Below are 19,886 nucleotides of genomic sequence, written 5' to 3' on the forward strand. Positions count from 1 at the left end.
AACTTAGTCAAAATTAGATTCACAGAAGACACTGCTATATAGACAAGAATGTGAAATGCGTATAGTGCTGCAGTTTGTTAAAATGAAGTCATGGATACAAAATCACTCAAAAGTGATATGTTCAACTTACGTGCGACGCACTTAGAGGATTTAATGCAGGGTATACTGTCTATCAGCATCACTACGTTCATGTTGACAGATGGGGGAGCTATTGTCTCAGTTGTGGGTAATACACTGCTGCCCCCTGAAACCGCCACACAAAGGCTCACACAATAATAATAATACTAATAAAAACTACTTTAAAATACGGTTTGGTTAAAATGCGTAGTCTTCTATAAATTATATTTATAAATGTGATAAGTCTACGTCTAAGATGATCTATGTACATAACTTTTGTTAATAAATATAATATTTCCACTAAATGTCATCCATATAGGTAATTACCTCTACTGTTTGTTAAAATCTAAGAACGGAGCACAATATATTTTTTCTTTATTTCTTTTTAACCCTTTTCCTTCAATCAGACCCTGTTGCGCACAGGCTTATGTAAATTTGGTGGCTCACGCATGGCGCACTGAGCCAAAGATAGAGTAACAAATCAGGAATTTCCCTTCTGCCACTCCTGAGAGCGCAAGAGAGGACCAAAGTTAAGGATTAAGCGGGTCTCCTTCGAGAGGAACAAAAGCGACATAGTGACACTCTGCTTTATTTTAATTTTATTTTTTGTAAAGATTATCAACAGTCTACACATTCCCAGAAGCTCCGAGGACACATTTTGGCAAGAGAAAAAATATTTGATTCATTTTGAGTCTGGAGGCATGTGGCTTATGACCTCTTTCAAGGAATAAGTAACACAACAGGAGAAAAGACGTACACTAAGACTACTGCGATTGCAACTTTGGCTTTATGACTTTTTCTCCTTTGCGGTTGGAGCTGCCGTCGCTGGTCAGTTTTGGAAAGTTTCTCGATGGCGTAGGTGGTGGCGAGACTTTTTAAAACACCTTAAGGATTTATTGGCCTATTCAAAAGGGATGCGCATTCGTTTTATGTGCATTAAAGAAACTGGAGTGTGCAAAGTACACTGAAACCCAACCGTCGTAACTTTTGGATGAGGGTAATGCGGCGTAAATACGGCGTCTAGAAGGATGCTGCTGCTTGTACAATGGAAGTAAAGAACTCTTTTACTTTTCTTGCGTTGGTTTGTCTTTTCTTCTGCTCCGGTTTCAGTCAAGAACTCAACCCCAAAGGCAGGAATGTGTGCAAAGTACCCGGGTAAGCATGTAGGGCAAAAATGGGAGCTATTCAATTTGTTGTTACTGCAAACCAGCTTGTACAATAAGATTTGCAATAAGATGACATTTTTTGCTTCTTATTCTACATTTTCAGGGGGTATGGGAACTTCCTTCAAAAAAGTTCCGCTAGAGTTGGGAAACAAGTAGTTATTCAAAGTATTTTTTATTTCTTGTTTTGTGGAAAAATGCGTAACATTATAAATTTGACGTTTCCATTGGTGGCCTTGTGCGTAAATAGTGGTCCTCCAAAGTCGCCGAATATTTTGTGAAGCCGTCCGCCGTCTTTAGTATTTAAAAGATACGTATTTTAGGTCAGGAGATCTTAGAAACACTTTTTTTTGTATGCATTATGTCACGTCGACCTACCACCCCCTCTCACTTACATATAACGCGCTCCCTGTTCAGTGTAGCCATAGCAAGATAGCAAGAGGAGGAGTCCACTGAAGAAAAGCATAGCTATACAGATGTGTGTGCTACATCTGGAACCGAAATGTTTTTGTTGCTCTGAAGAGGGCGCTCTTACAGACCCTTACAGCACTCGTGGCACTATTTAATAGTGTGGTTGATAATGAACTTTTAAGAACTAGATTTTGGAAGAGTTAATGAAACGCAAAACTGATAGGATTTAGGTTAAAATCCTGTCATGAAAGCAAGAGTAAGTGATCCTAAAGGCATTTCTCGGTGATCTCCTGAGCCTTTCAGTAACTTGTGTAAAAGAAAAACATCCAAGCCCATAATTGCTGACTGCAGTATCCAAGCTCGAACTGATGTTTTGAATTTTGTAAATTGTGGTAGGCCAGAAACAGCAAATGTAATCCAGGGATCATTTTCCAGTATGTTCTAAACAATGTGTGATAAGTAACCATGTACTTGTAGCTGATTACTTTAGGATGGATGAGCTTGAAAGTTATCACTTAAAAAAAAGTGAATACTTTTTTATGTTGAAAATGTTATCGGACCAAAAATAGCTTATTTGAAAAAACAGAGAGAGAGAGAGAGGAAAATAGCTTATCTGAAAAGCCACACACTGTATTTTCCTGTGCACTCAGAAAGAAAGTCATCAGCAGCTGCTCTTCAAAAGCTAAAGTTGTGCTGTCATCTTGCCTCACTGGGCAAAACGTTGTCATTTGCCAGAAAGGAAATTCTGGCCTAGAGTATTGTTATGCTCTATGAAGTTTTCAGCATGCTGTACATGACCTCTATTGCTCTACAAGTTTGATATTTTGCCCCTCTTTGCACTTTTCAACATTCATGAAACTGAAGTCACCATTAAATTGTCTTTTTTTCCCCACTATTCATTTATTGTTCTATTTTTATAGCCCTGAATCATATGAATAGAGGGAAGTAGTTCATTATTTATCACAACTGGTCAGCATTTCCAATATGTCTCCTCATAGTGGAAAATCAACTGCTGAATCTGGCTTTAATGGCAATACATCCTAAAATCATTTGCCGGTGCCCTCAATAGTCATTGTTTTCTAGCTTCAAGTGTTCCTAACAGTGTTTTGAGAATGCAAAAAGCTGCTGGCTTTGTGGTGTTTGCAGCACTAATGCAGAAATCTTCTTTTCAAATCAGCGAAGGAGCAGCAATTGAGGTCGTCTGTGAAAGTAGTTCGTGCATTCTTTCTGTGGTAATGAAAGGCACACAGGTCTTCAGCATGTAAAGACCAAATTAATTCCATTAAACAGTGAAGGTAATTTCTCCTTCTGCATTCTGGCATGGATTGGATTAATGTTAATGGTTAACAAAGGGTCAATTATAAAGGGTTGATTACAGTTTGTCCAAATTTGGTGTGGCACACTTGAAAAAAACAAAAAACAAAACACAAAACAAACAAACAAGCAAAATCTAAACAAAACTGTGTGAAAAAGAAAAAAAAGATTCTTTGGAAAATTTCCTTTCATACAAGTCAAGTAATTCAGAGGTTTGACCAATGATCTTGAACACGTGCCGGTTTTGGCAGGATAATAGGATAGTGCTACTCCCTTCCCATCAACTGAACACAAACTGCCATCTTCAAACAATTTAGGGCAAGCTGACGTGTTGCAGGGGCCCCACAGAGGTCACCGGCATGGGAGGAAGAGGACATGCAGCCGTTCTTTCCTGTTAGGCCCAATACTTGTCTGCAAAACTTTGCCTCTGAATATTCACACTGCATCACAGGCTGGGGGAGGCGGAAAAGCCTGTAGAGCTTCAGGAGCTAGTAGCTTTTGAGTGTATGTGTCTTGTAGAAATTGGAATGAACCATATTGAGGTAATTATTATTATTGAGGTATTATAACAATGTGCTAAGCATATGTGTAATGCATGGTGCCATGCTTGCATTTGCAGAATTTGGCAACAGCTGCATCAGTAAGAAGCACAAAGCCAAAGAAGCAGGAACTTGAAATATATTTGTTTTACTTTATTTTAATCAAGTGCTTCATCTTTCCCCCCTTTCATTCTGTACCTTTCCCCCCCAGATCATCAACACCAGTGTGCTGCAGTGGATGGGGGCAGCTAGGAACTGAATGTCTGACACGTATGTACCACACTTAGAGCTAACATTTGGCAGCATGTCATATGGCTCATTGTGCACACCAATAGAATAATATGGCCTATACTTTTCACCTCAGCCCTCTGTGAAGGCAACTTCACCTGCAAGGACAATGAGGTGTGTGTCAGGCCAAATGAATGCCGTTGTCGTCATGGATACTTTGGAGCTAGCTGTAACACCAGTAAGAATTTTTTTCTCACTTTATTTTTCATTTTGTCTCATTCCTGGTATTAAGCTAATACATTTTGCATGTTAAATATAAATGTTCCAGTATAGTACTCTTGGAAGTCAGTTTTTCAACATATTGCTTATTGACTTAACAAGAGACAACAAATATCTTAAAAAGTTGGCAAAGGCTAGTCCAAAAAAACAGGTATTCAGAATTCATGTACCTTCAAGATTTTGGATGATGACCAAATGACCAAATGCATGTATAATAAATGGCATTCTTTATGCATCAGCTAGTTCTTATATTTCTCTCAAATTAGTTATCATAACATGCTTTTACACAAAGTTCCAATGTCAGTGTTTGTAGCTCAAAGCACTACTGCACCTAAGTACAACCTTCCAGTTTTACTAGTATTTGTAGTCTTAAAATCTGTAAGAACTTTTCCTGATTACATTGTCTTTTAACAGAATGCCCTGCAGAGTACTGGGGACCAGACTGCAAGGGAGAATGTCACTGTTACCCCAATGGCCAGTGCGATGATTTGACCGGCGAGTGCACCTGCAACCACAATCGCTGGGGACCTAAGTGCGAGAATGTTTGTCTTTGTCAGAAGGGCAAGTGTGACCAAGAAACAGGAAAATGCACATGCTATCCTGGCTTCTGGGGTCCTCAGTGCAACAACAACTGCTACTGCAGCATCAATTCAATCTGTGATGTGATGACAGGGCGATGCTTGTGCAACCCTGGCTGGACTGGGAGGAACTGTGCACTCCAGTGTAACTGTAACAATTCACCATGCGACCAGTTCTCGGGACGCTGCCAGTGCAGGGAGAGGCTTTGGGGTCCACGCTGTGAGCGAAACTGCCAGTGCCTCTATGGCAAGTGTAACCAGGCTGATGGTTCATGTACCTGTCTGCCTGGGTACCGTGGGAAGTTCTGCAGGGAGCCATGTCCTGCTGGATTTTATGGTCAAAACTGCAGGATCAGGTGGGATTATATATTTTTTAAAAAGTAGGCAGAAAGCAGTGTACCATTATTTAAACAGGAAATTCTGAGCTTTTCAGATGCATAATGTTGAGTTTCCATGTCTGGTCCGTGTGATATTGCAGGTCTGTGGGTTTTAGAGGATTTAATATCTAAAATCTTAAATCTAAACATATCTATCTAATTTAATGGAACAATGCCCAAGCGAGATTCAAGGGGAATTGGTATTCAGGAGGTAATGGTATTCACATTGTCCTACAATCATTATCACAACACAAGAAACGTGCAGTACAATTACTTCAAGTACTGCTACGGTTCAGTGTTTATCGCCTTCAAATGATTAGAGCAGGAATCTAAAGCAAACTAATACAGCTGGTTTCATGACGATTTTGATCACTGAACTGTCTCATTACATTTAGATAAGAGGAGACAAAAAAAAAAACTCTGTGTTTCATTGGCTGCCACCAGGTGTGGGCACTGCAAAGGCCAGCAGCCCTGTAAAGTGACAGGAGGAAGCTGTATTACATGTGAGAGAGGATGGAATGGGACTCGGTGTGATCAGCTCTGCGCCAAGGGCTTTTTTGGTGAAAACTGCCAGGAAGTGTGTCCTACATGTAAAGATGGTCACCACTGTGAGCCCATCTATGGCAAGTGTTCGCACTGTAACCCTGGCTGGATTGGGGACAGGTAAAAAACAATGCACACACACGTGCACACACGCAAATGTGTAAAGAAAAGAGCATGCTGTTTTGTTGTTTAGTATTCCTTTTAAATACTTAACTACTAGCTATTACAAGACTATTTCTGGCACTGTGGTAATGACCATGACTCATACTTCTAAGCTTTAAAATTACATTATGTGTAATCAAGACATTCTTTCTGTGTGTGATAGGTGTGAGGTGCGCTGCCCCAATGGCACATATGGCGAGAACTGTGAAAACAACTGCAGTCATTGTTTTAATGGCATCTGTCATGTTGTTACCGGAGAGTGCCTCTGTGACCCCGGGTTTTATGGCACATAGTAAGTTAAACGACACCTCAAAGATAAAAACAGCCTTGTTTATACCCTTGACAGCTGTACAGTATGCAGTGGCAAAGGGTTGAACGTGGTGATATGATGTTTGTAGCACATTTATATATCTGGGGACTTAAAAGGTTGAGTTTGTGTTTTAATGCATGTGTTTAAACTAATGAAATAAAATTTAGGAACAAAAAAAGCAAAATTCTCTCAAACACAGCAGAAACGATTGGGATATGGAGCTAATCCCACTTATCCCCTTCTTTCTTCTTTTGTTCCATGTAACATACTGGTTACTCAGACTCAACATTAAGCAGATGTTTTCTGTCTCTTCTCTGTTGTCAAGCTGCAATATGACCTGTCCAACTGGCCAGTATGGAATCAACTGTAACCAGACATGCTCTTGCCATGACAAGAACTGTGATCCTGTGTCTGGTGCCTGCTATCTCCGTAAGAAAATCTTTATTTTTGCTAACTGATGTGTTGCGGTTAGCGAGTATGTCAGAAACTAGTGGGGCTTTTTTATTCTCCTAACTTGAACAGATATTTCTTACTTTATACTGTACACACCAAAAGAATTCAAATGCTCTGAACTGTTTATTTGTAAATTACATGCCAGCAATACTGCCTGCATATTAAATTTCTAATAGTTGGCTGTATATGCTGAGTAGCAACAAATACATCTATTTAGGTCAGTGTGTGTAGTGGGACACCAAAGGGCCTTGATTGTGTTTCCAGACCTAGACCGGTGTCCTTTTTATGGTTGTGTTTGTTGGCTCTGTTCCTGTCCAGCCACAGAAGAGAGAAAGGAAGGAAGAAAAAAAGAAAGGGATGGAGGAAAGGAAAGAAAAATGAGAAACTGGAATGGATACAGAGAATAGAGAAAAAATACTGTTTGGAAAGAGATTATTTGAGGCAGACGTGGAGAATATCACACACAAAGACTGCATGAATTTTGGCTAGTGAACATGATGGGTGGTGGCAGGTTGGTCAGTGATAAACTAACCCTTTGCTACTTTTACCTCAACTCCATTCCAAATTGAGGGTGACAACATGTCAAGGGCAGACCACCCAACAACCAGAGACGTATGTGACAGCGTAAAACCCGAGGCTCGCTGCTTTTTTACTCTTATGTGTTACTTCTCTTCTGGTGCTTGTCTCTCTTTCCCAATACTAAATGTTGTCCATAACTGCATAATATACCACTGATTGTCTTTGGGGTGTATCAAACTTCAAGTGGGAGGAATGCTAATAAATCTTTGAGTTATGATGAAGGGTTTATAATAAAGAGGGGGTGAGAGGAGGAAGCTAATTGCAGAAAATCAACAATAAAAGCCCAATTGGTCTTAAAGGGGGCAGCGCTATAATCGACAGTTATTGTCAAATCTGCCAGATTAATAAATAGTTAAACACTATATTATGGTATCTTCAATGCGATTTCATGCAATTTCATATTAATTCGTAATAATGTCCTACATGCCACGCTTTTTTGTTTTAGCTAAGACTGAGAGAGCTATTTGTTGAAACTGGCATTCAGACTTCACCAACACATGTGGCACACCCACCATTCCCTGCATTTTGTCTTTCAGAGCCCAACCAGCGGATGGGTGTGATTGCAGCTGGGACCTTGGTCTCCTTTTTACTGATTGTCCTCCTCTCACTGCTATGCTGCTGCTGCCTCTGTCGGCACAAAGACAACCACAAGTGAGTGACAGATAGGTGCCTTCACCTCAGCGGTCCACATTAGGGGCTTGAGTTTCTATTAGGAGGCCTGCCCTGGTTATAAAAACAGAGAAAAATATTTTCTTTGTACTTTTTCTCACAGGTTGTTAAATTAATAAATGCACATAAATTGTATTTCAAGAGCTTTTATATATTGACATTACATTGTGAATAGCAATATGAGCAGTCCCCGAGCCCTCAAAAGAGGCAGAGGGCCAGGTTTAAAATGCCTAGTTTGAATGATTCATTTGGATTTCCATGGCGTCATCCCTTTTCAACAGCAAAAAAGCCAAACGGATCTTGTGTGGACGATTCAGCAGAATCAGCACTAAACTTCCCCGTATTCCACTGAGGAGACAGAAACTGCCCAAAGTAGTCGGTGAGCCCAAAAACTATTTCTCATATACCGCCACAGTGCTACCAGAAGCTTCTGTATTCTCTGTAATCTTTGTCTTTGATTCTTGCACAGTCTGCTAAAATGTGTATTTTTATTAGCTTCAGTAAAAGCCAGTGAATGTAATGATATTCTGTGTAAGCAGTATACCGTAGATATCAGATGGTATAAAAGCTGTGTTTTAGTGGCTATCAGTGCTTTCAAATGTTTTTAATTTTAACGTCATGTAGACAATGACGCTAATGTCTGTCAATCAGTGTAAGCATTTTCTTTTAGTGCTACCTTAGGCTGCTGCCTAGAAGATGAATAGGGTTGAAAAGTGTATGGTGGCTGCCAGGCGAGTATGAGGTTTCATTTGAAAAGAATGTATTGGTTTTAGAGCCCATTATTATTCTTGGCACTGCCAAATGCCATGTGTTCATATTATTACGACCCTAAACTTGGGCTTTTTTCTCCCTATTTTCTTTACTCTTTTCCATCATCTTCTTCACAAGAATTTTTTTTCTTGTGCTGAGGAGGAGGCTGTGTTATTAAAAAGAAAGCCAGTGGTTGTTGGGGGCCCATGTGGTGGTGAGTGACGAGCTATCAAAGGCTGCACTGTTTGGGTGGACGCTGTAGCTCTGCTGCTCCATGTGGAGGTCTCGTGGTGTGTGACAGATGTGTTTGTGACCCCAGTCTTTGGGGGGCGTTTTGGTTTTTTGTTTTGTTTTGCTTTTCTACAGACTTCAGAGTAGTCAACGTATTATGGCTATTTTTGCTTAGGATTTAGAGATTCTTATAGTTGTTTAAATTTTAAAACACTAAGGTTTATTATCAAATCATTTCCCATTACCTATGCAATAAATACATTCATTTGTGCATCATATCAGACAGCAGAAGCAATATTTGCTGCGCTGTTAAATGGAATTTCCAATATTTTCAAGGCACTGACTTATCCTAACATTTTCTGATTCTAAAATGACTAGTTAATCTGTCAATCCAATCATCTCTCTGTATTTTGTAACATTTTGCAGACTAAAAGCATATATGGCTGGTCAGTGACACAGATGTTCCTAACCTTACTTTGATTTGTGTTTTCTGAAAAAGACAGATGCTTTAAAATGTGTTTTTGAAGTCAGTGTAGTGCATAAGGGGTTAAATCATAATGACCTGGTTTCTTTTCCAAGTCTGAGCAGCATGTGCTTTCTCATTTTTCCAACTGATTATTTAAGCTATAATCTGTCCACATTATGCCTCATTTGAAAATACAACACACGGACTGTGTTGCCTGTGTCATCCTATGGGACATTAATGCTTATTTGTGAGTAAGTACAAATCATGTAGGTAGGTAAAAGGATTTCTTAAGAATGCAAGTAAAGACAAATCTATTTTTAGGCCTTGACAAACTAAAGTTTCAACAGTTTTAGACAGTAAATGTGAAAAATGTTGCAGTCAGACTTGAAGGCAGACCCTCATACCACCCTTCCTCTTCTCCTTCGTTTGTCCTGCATAAATCTTTGCTACCCTGCTTGCATTTGTGCTGCTCACAGAAGCATGGTTTGCCAACATTTAGAAACTCCAGCTCCGACTGAAGCCACACAATCCTGCACACAGAACACACAAACACACACACATTCCAGAGGGGGGCCATAGGGCTGGAAACAGGAAGTGGTCAAATTTACCCCAGCTAGTGTCAGAATAGTGATTTATCCACATCAGGGTCAGTGGCAACAGATGTGGTAAGACCAAATGAAAATAAAACAGGGGTAGGGGAGATGGGAGATTGTAGTATTTAAAAATATTTATAGTCAGCCTATATTTGCCATTTGAGTTCTTGCTGTCCTATCAGTCAAATTTAATGGTCTGATAAAGCAGAACATGGTGGAGAAATATCTAATGTGGTCAACGTTTTGAAATGGTATGTTTATAAACAATAATAAACAATCAATGAAAATGAAGCTAAATAAACATCTGGAAACACATGGAAGTTGAACCACAGTACCCTAAAATCTTTAACATTATGCCTCCACATGCCTGCTTTTTTTTTAATATAAGACTTTTTGAAAAACAATTTGTCTTTATTTTCCTGAAATTGAAAAATGCAATTTATCAGCATGGGAACTAGAATTTTAGAAGTCAGGGGTGAATTAAAGGACAGCATTTAGTCCTAGCAAAGTTAGACTCAATAAAAAAAAACCTATATAAACACACTGTCACCTATTTCCCTCTTGGTGAAACTAATGCTGTTTGTTTGCATTTTAGCATTCCTTTCTAAGCATATTTACTCCACACCCTGCACATTCGTGTCTGTCTGGCATTCCTTGCCTCCTCTGTGTCCAAATGCTTCCTCATGGATGGATGCTAAGACCAGCACCAACTGCTTTTTTTCTTCTTTATTTATCCGGGCAAAGTTTGGCTGGTATTGCAAATGTGTTTGCTGCAATACTCACAGTGTAGTTGGGAGTTATCTAATCAAACAGTCAGAATATTTTCTCAAAATCACACTTTGGCTTTTACTAGAATGACCCAGTTACTGTTATACTGCTGTATATATTCATTCTTTTAAAACAGAAGTGTCCAAATGGCTGTAGGCTGTATGCTGGCTCTGTATATTAGAATTTACATGCAACGTTGCTGTTTTAGGCTGAAGTATATTTTTATTTACTGTTATTACTGGTGAATCATATTATTATTCAGTGCACAGTTTTCTAGAGATGGACCAGGTGTTTGATCTATCAACTTTCTTGTTGTATCCTCTAGACTTCCACCACCCTACTGAGCAACTGTGGTGGTGGAGTTCTGTTGTGGAGATGGGTCAATAATACCCTGTTGTGTGTTGGCCTTCATGCAGAGAGGGATCACAGTGGCGTCTAGTCAGCATAGCAATCTTCCTTACTAGACTCACAGTCTGGACCAAGCAATTTTTAAGGACAGCAGTTGTTCATCGCTGCATACATCACTTGCAAAATGCCCATGTGTTAGATCGCTGACTAACATGACTGAAATCTTTGCCGTTCTACATTCCTTTGTCCTTCAGTCTGTGCCTGTCTGCCTGTTGCTACACTATGAGGACCCTGCACAAGTGGTGGAAAAGACATATACAATAGCTTTTTTCCTGTATAATTCAAATATTTACTTAAGCATAAATAGTTTTTGATCTTACATTGAAGGTAGAAGTTCCATTCTGGCTTCAGATTTATTTTTATAATTAAATTAATATAAAATATAGAGATAGCAGATTGTTATGGGGATATCTTAAAATGATAATGGAAATGTAAGTCCTCTGTGTTTCAAAATACTTATGTTTACTATCTTGTGACCTCTTTATATATACAAGTAGTTGAGACAGACATGTTGCAACTGTTTTGACATTCACCCCTCAGTGCATAAAACAAGACAATAGAACCCCAAAATCAAATATTTTGTTCAGGGAGTTAGACTTCTTGTTTTGATGAAAGAAGGAAACCTTTTAAGGAATCATTTTAGATCAATGTAAAAATAACCAAGTGAGTCATATATCTAAGGCAAAACCTTGACTTTCAAAACAGATTGAAAGGGGCAACCTAAAATTAAATTAGAAACTAGAAATTCAGATAAAACCCAGCAAACTAAAGGGGAAAACATGACTAAATCATGTTGTTTTTGGAGAAAAAGTTGAAAGCACAAAAGGCTCAACAGAAAGTCACATGGTGTGAGCCACATGGATTCACATGGGAGGCAAGAGAATAAACTTCAGACTGGTTTAGGGTGACAGATAAACCAGACTTGTTTGCTATAATGGGAGAATATAAAAACAGCGTCTAAGCAGATAATCTGCTGGATTTTCTTCTTTTGTAACATATTAAAAGTGCGTCCATATCAAACGTTAATACAAATACAGCAAGAATATAGAGAGATACATTTCTGCAAATCAGTCTGCAAAAATCTAGCTGTAGATCTCTTAAACTAGCAAATCGTTTTAGGTATAATCAAAAAAAAACATCTAAAGAAGCCATGATTTGTTCTTGGCCAGTGTCCTGGTAGTTAGGGGATTCCTTCCATAGATGGTTTATCTAAGGTCTAAACAAACGCATGGACCCATGTGTCATCAGGAATATAAACAGGAGCATCTGATGTGGCCGGTCATGCAAGTTAACACCCAGTACGGTTTAGTCCGGTTCACACCAGATGGGAAGATTAAGCCTAAGTACCCTTCAGAAAGCGCAGCTGTCCTGAGACTGAAGGGTTAGCAGAATGCTGTAGTGTCTGAGGACAGAAGAATGAGAGAGCAAAAGGGAGATTGTGAGAGGGAAACATGACTTGACCTACTTATCGTTAGGGAGAGAACTCAGTGGAAGATGACGATGAAGGAACCCATTTGCGGTTCATTTTGCTGAACCCACAAAATACTAGAAAAGACCAGCAGAGACAGTAAGCAACCACATAACATTGCAACGTTTTATCTTACCATTCAGCTCTTTATTAGTATATCGTATATTATAAAGAGTGTTGTTTGTTGGTTAAGATTTTCTAAGCAAATTCTAAAGAAAATCTGAATGTCGTCAGCTGTGGGAATTCAGCTCTAGCTAATAAATTATGAATGGGTGAACCGCTGTATGAAAATATCAGCATTTGCTTTTAGAAACTCATAGTGTCAGAACCTTTGTTAGCTCACATGTGAAACCTATTTTTCTACAGAGTTAGTTAAACCAATGCTTTCTACAACTTTGCTGTGAGACTGAGTAAGAGCAGACTGTTTGTCCTGTAACACAGTAAAAAAAAAAAAAACTCTGACTGACCTTTTGACTTTTGCATTTGTTTTTTGTTCTCAGTAGCCCACCATGACCCAGAGAACACCTTCAACTGCAGCTTCATTGGGCCCCCCTCTGTGGCTGAACAGCACTCCCCCTCCTCCTGGTCATCCCAGGGGTCCTTCTCTTCTTTTGAGAGCGGAGATGAGGGGCCAGTTTACTGTGTTCCGCATGAAGGTGAGTAATCATGTAAAAAAAAACAAAAAAAAAAAACAGTTCAGCTATCTTGTATGGACACACATGCGAGATAATCATATTCCCCAATGTGACTATCCAGTGACTCACTCACTTCTCTAATAGCTACATAATAGTTGGCATTTATGCCATTTAAATTTAGAATCTCCTTTGAGAACAAGAAGAGCATAAACAGGAAATGGAATGGTCAAGTCAGCATATTGCACACATCCAAACAGTGACTAAATCCTTAAAGTTTGGTGGAAAACACCCATTCCGTCAGTTTCTAATCTTGAACTATGAAATTGCAAATGATGCTTTAGCCAATTTTAGTCTGTTTCTTTGGTGTGGGTCTCTTTACAAAAATGGATTTTGAGTAAGATCATCAAGTTGCCGAATTGACCCAGTTATTTTCAGTATAATTGAATAACAGCAAACATGCAGTAAGCGTAGTGATCATATCAAGTAAAGTAATGCTGCAACAGCACAAAAAATCAGGATTGAAATAAACAAACACCATTTTTGAGTAACATCTCTTGATCTGCCAATGATCCACAGAATCCATGAATGACAAGCGAAGCCCCAGCCCAGCAGCAGAGAAGCCAGAAGCTGTCCCTGATGAAGATGACGCTGGTGAATACACCTCCCTGAAAGACACAAGTGTAACCAAAACAGAAGGCAGTGAGCCACAGTATGCCTTGGTCGCCCGCCTCTCCAAGCAGTCGAAGGAGGATGAGAACAGTGGCAAGGATAGAGATGGCACTCCTATATTAGAGGCCAAGCGCAATGGAAAGCCACCACCTTCACCTGGCAAGCCCAAACCACGGCCACCAGACCCATCCACTAAACCCAAGGTGTCGTGGATACACGGGAATACCACAGGGTCTCCCCAGCCTGAACAGCAGGGGGGAATTAAGGCACTTGCAGTGTCAAAGGAGAAAAAGAGAAGTTCAAGTGATGGCTCATCTAAGAGTGAAGAGTGGCAAAGAATAAAGGAAAAGCATCATGACCGACAGAAGATACAGGAGGGGCAGGAGGCAGATGCCAGTGGCTCCCCTAAAAAACACAAACCTCTGCGAGGTAAAAAGTCTGGGGATGAGCACGGCAGTCCCTGTCACATGGAGCACATCAATTGTGTTGTTCAGAGTGCCCTCAAGAAGATAAGTAATTTTCACAGCTCCTCACCTGAAAAGAAAAGTGTTGATAGTTCAAAGCAGACCCCTAAGGAGCCACCCAAGAGCCCAAAGGTCATCCATCCTCATATGAACTCAGAGGCTGCTACGCTGCTTGCCGCTCAGCTCAAGGAAAAAACCCAAAGCATCAACAGGAATGAGGGAACAGGGCTGACAAAGACCAATGGTCTGTCCACACCAAGGGCAAACCGGGAGAAGCCCACACCTCCACAGAAAGCCAAAAGAACCGGCTCCACTGGATTGAGCCAGATTGAGCAAGGCTCCACCAAACCCCAGCTGCCCACCTCAAGTAGCCTACAGAAAATGGTGGCACCTGTAAAAACCAACCTTGGGACCCCTGAAGCCAAGAGCCCGGAAAAGCAGGACTTGAACGGCTCCAGGACAGGGGACCCACTGGATCCTACACCAAAGAAGACTCCCATAAAAAAACCACCCAGGAAGAAAGGAAAGGAAGGTACTTTGGATACATCTGAAAGTAAAACACCACAGCAAAAGACAGCTATTATGCCACCACAGGTTGTGAAATAAGCGTTTTTGAACTACAAATTGCACAAAGTTTATGATGGATTTGCAAAAGACTAAAATTTGTTGGAAGTTTAACCACAACATAGTTTTTTGGTCAAGGAATTGTAATTTTACTGTTAGAGTTTAGGGCAAATCCAGGACCAGTCAAGAGTAAGAAGTGCTTAAAATCAAGAGGAACAGTTGAGTCATATTGGTAAGGTGTATTATAATAACCTATATACACCATTGTATTATGTTTCAAGAGTCCTTTTAAAGTAACAACTATATATCAGCCTCACACCACAACCTGTGCCTAAACTGGACACAACTGTGAGAACAGTGGTGCAAAACCATAATCCGAAGTTCATTCATTTCTTTTATTCTGCAGTATGTCCACCACTATACTTTGCTTATATGCTTAGACATCCATAAGATTTTTTTTCTTTCAGTTCTACCACTGGCTTGTATGGCAACCCTTACACTGTATCATAAAAAGTTTTGAAAAATTAAACTCTGTACAAAGGGACAGAGGATTATCCCTATTCAAAGTTTCATCTCAGTGAATAAACACTCTAGGACCACCAGCTGGTCAAATTGCAAGATTTTAACCTTTAAAGTACATCCCCATTTTTTTTTCTTAAAAAGGTATAGTTGAAGTTCTTAGGATTGGGTTGTCTTCAGAACATGGTGTCATCATTATCTGTCATGTGGTATTTTTTAAAAAAGCTTCAAAATTGACACTAAAAAACTTACTGAGTAGTAAATGAGTTATTATATGCATTTTTTTAATTTAAGGGCAATGAGTTTTCATTTGATTTATTAAAACCAAAAGAGTTCCATGGACTTGAGACCCCCTTTTGAAAAACTGCGCTTTATTAATATTTTTTCAGTTTTTTCCTACCTTCACCAAAGTGCATAGAGATAACTATACACCAAAAGTCATGAGATTTTTTTCTGTGCCTGTTTATTGCAGTCAATCAGAATTTTCAAACAGGAAGTGAAGTCATAACATAACCAAAAATAAGGTTTTACATCCTTCCAAGAACATGGCCACTGAACTTGGACACACCTATAGTGTGACACAAAACTTGGTGTTAGGACTTCAGGTTTTCCAAAATTTAAATTGCATAATTTGATGACTGGGGTTGCCGAATTAGGCAAAAACACATTTTTCCTACATGACCTTGCAGCCACAGACTTAGCATGATTGGATTGAATTGATATAATGTCTCCAGCCTATTTTACTGTTTGGCTGCCTCATATTTGCCTGCAGATATATTTACGAATTGAATATGAATTGCTGTTGACGTTAGATAACTAATTTGCCATCCAGGTGTCAGAAAAATAGCTATTCTATATATGCTATCCACAGGTACTAAAGGTACTAAAAATAACCAAAAACTGGTCCTCAGAGTATACAAAGCTACTTTTTTATTTATTTTTTTCCCCCAATTAGATGTACCAACACACAGGAATACAGATCTGCACCTGAATTAGTTTAGGATATAATCCTCATCTCTTTTATGTATTTTAGATAAGGGTCTATTTGATGTTGATTCTTAAAAGAAACACTTTAATTTATGCTGTATTTGCTGCAGAACAGCATCTCTACCAAAAGAAAGTTCATTTTAAATTATAAAATTTTACTCTCCAAGCTTTTAACGATGTTATTCTTCACATCTAAATTTGAAATTTTGACACACAAGTACACGTGAAATACTACATTTAGAATCACCTAACGAAATTATCCGTACTTATGAGACAGATTTAATTCCGCTTTGAGCGTTGTTACTGCTTTTAATCCTTTTCCGTACAGAAATAAAGTATTTAGGGATTTTCAGCCTTTTGCTCTCCTTTGTCCAGCTATTTCATATACATGGCTTTTCCATACTTCTGCTTAACCCAAGCCATCATAATGTGCTCTTACTGTATGTTTTATTCAGTCAGCTAAACCACTAAACCAAAAATGAAACCCCAAAGCACACCTCATTTTATTTCATGCTTATTATTCACTTTGAATTCACTTACTTTCTGTGTGATAGAGAATCATTTTTAGTTTTGTATGCTTTATTTAAAAAAAGCATACCATTATATGCTATCGTCCTATTAATCAGAAGTAAAATATAGTTTTGTTCAAATATTCACCACTAGTGGCATTCTTTACAGATCAGACTACAGAAGAAGTCTGCCATGTGTTTCTGTGTACTTTCAGTTTAGTCAAAAAGTGAGGTTGATATCGCGTCAAAGGTATTTTCATTTCAAATTACGTTGTGTTATGCCACCTGGGTACTTTCTGGAACTAAATCTTGACTAAGATCTTTTCTACCTTAAAGGATCAGATCATCTTAAGCTATCAGAACCATGCTAAAATAAAAAGGTGTAGACTGTAAGACTAGATGGTACTCGGGTCTTATAATTTGCCTCAACTGTGGATCGGTTTAAGTGAAAAAAGCTATTTTTGCCTAATGCTATTGCCAGTCTCTATTTTAACTGCTGATCCTAAAATACATACACAAAAAATGGTATTGGAGTGAAATACTCAAACTGGAATAATTCAATTTTTCTTCAAGATACACACGTGAAAATAACTGTCACAATATGAGCTATAAATAATGGATAATGGATTAAAATAAGCAGAAAGTTATACCAACGTGCCATGACGTGTTTCCGTCTGAAAAGTCCGCATCACACCGTCAGCTAATTTCATGAACCAAATATTGCTGTTTTGTGTTTTTATCAAGGTACAACATATTTCTCTGGTGATGTGTTTTTTCAACATTGTATACATTGTGTAAATTTTATTATCTTTGTAAGCTGTGCTTATATGACCTTTTCAGTGCCTATATGTTTTCCTTGACGTCATTGAATTTACTTTTATGTTGTTTTCTTTTTTGTTTTCTTTTGTTGCTTAGTTTGGGCTCTGAAGCAAACTTGGAATATGAGTGCTTTCCTCCGGTCAAGTTTACATTGGCTTTGTAATTGTTCTCTGTTGATGTTATGTTTATGTGAAACTTAACTGCATGACGCAGAGTGTAATTATATGGCATTGATAGCTGCAGAAGAACCTTGTAACCTTTGTGTTCCTTCCATTTGTTATTATTGCCTGCAAAAAACTAACTCATACAAAAAGGGTTGTACAGTCGTACTATAATACCACTCCTGAAGCAATTCCATATACTTTTGACCATAATGTTGTGTAATTAGGAAATGGCCATTTTTATCTGACTGGTCTGTGCTTTTTTTTGGCTTACAGAACATTTTTGTAGAAAAGGGCCTGAAAAGCTGCAGAAAACATTACTGACTGTAAGGTGTATTTTGTCTTTTGTGGTTCTTTCATAGCAGTTTTGATTTGTTTTTCATTTGTGTATGGTTATTTGGTTGGTTTTTCCTCATTTACTTCTTTGGAATAAAAAAGCAATACATGTAGCTATAGAGAGCTTTAAAAACAGTCCTCATTGAATCAGTTTCCTGTGACAATCATTGTATACCGTTTTGCATCTCCTGGACATTTTAATGGGATTATGACCTCCTATTGGCTTCTTTTTCCATTGTCTGATTCCAGTGTACAGTCCACTAGAAAAATAACAAGGTAAAGAAGTATACATTTTGTAATACATCATGTATTGTATTCTCCTTAACAGATCCACTTTTATTTTATCCATTCTTTTAAGTCTCAGCTGTTAGGCTACACAGTCCTGCGGATGTTCTTCACAGTCATTCGGTCATAGCGGCTCTTCAAAGACCCTGAGGGAACCAGGGGACTGTCAGTTTGGCTCCTTCAGGAAGGGGGGACAAGCGCTTCTTTCATGAAGGAAAAACAGTGGAAACTCTGTGTTAAGGAGTTAATCACGCGCTGCATATGTGTCGTCTTTTGGAAGGGAGAAAGGGGGATATAGCCAAAACTGGGCCACAAGGCAATGAAGGAGGATGAATGGTTGTATATGAGGATGGATGGATAGGTCATGTGATGGGTAATTGGAACCAGAAGATGAAGTGGTTTTGTTTAGGTTTCTGCTCTTTTGACATGATGTTCTACTTACAGCTGTACATATGTGTTATGCATACAGAAGTTTTATGCTACATTTTCAGAGCTATAAAACATAAGCCTGGTTTCCAATACTTTTTTATGGACATTTCAAGGAGATAGCAGTGTGATAAAGCTTTTTACTGACACTGACAGCAATAATGTTGATGTGACCTTTGCAGAGCACTCTAAAAAGATGACATATCTTTCCTTGTCTTTTGTAGAGCACAGCAAACAATTTAACCATTGTGGTGATGGTTTCCTTATTTGTCATACAAGTGGCAAAGTGCCAGTCACGCCGCCACTTTGCTTTGGACTTGAATGAATTGTAACAAATTATTGGAGTTAAATTCATGGTCCAAAGAGGATGATTCTGTTGCATCAGTATTTTCAGACATTACGCTACTTTAGTCACGTTGAAGATTAAATACTTTTATTTTATTCTATTTGTATTACTTTATTTTTGTGCATTGAATGAAACCCAGTGACATTTGGTTTTGACATATATGGTGCATGCATGTGGAGTTTTAATAGCCATTTGGAGCATTCATTTGGCAAAGTCATTCACATTAAAAACAAAATTCATTCAGTACTTTAGTTTTTTGGTTCATAACCAAATATCTGCCTAATTAATGCTAATTAGCAGATGTTAGCTTGCTGATATTGGCATTAGGCTTAAAGAACCCCTGTGTAGAGCTTCACAGAGCTGCTGACCATACTGAAATGTACACTCTCACGATGAGCACCCCCCCCCCCCCCCCCCCCCAAAAAAAAAGTCATACCATCTTTCATGTGACAACAGCCTGAAGTCAGATTTACTACTAGAATAGAGAAGAATGTTAACACAACTGCCTCCATCTGCCCGTCCGCAACTCACAGATGGAAAAGATTCTCAGCTGAGGATACCAAAACATGTTCTCTGTCTTTTCATCCTTGACATGTTGTGGGAAAGTCACAGATTGGAAATGAGCATTGCATGTCACCACTGCACAGAATCTCAGGATCAACCGTGTTGATTAAGCATGTGTACAACTTTTGATGGATTTCTGTGCCTGCTGCTCATGAATAGAGCAGGTTTACAATTACAGAACTTGTCCTTTTTCATA

The 19,886-nt window shown here is 38.8% G+C and overlaps 1 protein-coding gene across 1 annotated transcript; it reads left to right on the forward strand.

The window, feature by feature from the left end:
* Positions 1–640: 640 nt before the first annotated feature.
* scarf2 (scavenger receptor class F, member 2) lies at positions 641–18,188 on the forward strand. The gene is made up of 11 exons (XM_063490136.1): positions 641–1,272; positions 3,756–3,814; positions 3,909–4,010; positions 4,466–4,985; positions 5,451–5,669; positions 5,875–6,003; positions 6,347–6,450; positions 7,590–7,704; positions 8,004–8,101; positions 12,907–13,062; positions 13,618–18,188. The coding sequence occupies exons 1-11, from the start codon at positions 1,163–1,165 to the stop codon at positions 14,778–14,780; spliced, it is 2,775 nt and encodes a 924-aa protein (XP_063346206.1). The 5' UTR covers positions 641–1,162; the 3' UTR covers positions 14,781–18,188.
* Positions 18,189–19,886: the final 1,698 nt, after the last annotated feature.

The sequence above is a fragment of the Pelmatolapia mariae genome, linkage group LG12 (genome assembly GCF_036321145.2).
Source record: "Pelmatolapia mariae isolate MD_Pm_ZW linkage group LG12, Pm_UMD_F_2, whole genome shotgun sequence".
In the NCBI taxonomy this organism is placed as follows: domain Eukaryota; kingdom Metazoa; phylum Chordata; class Actinopteri; order Cichliformes; family Cichlidae; genus Pelmatolapia; species Pelmatolapia mariae.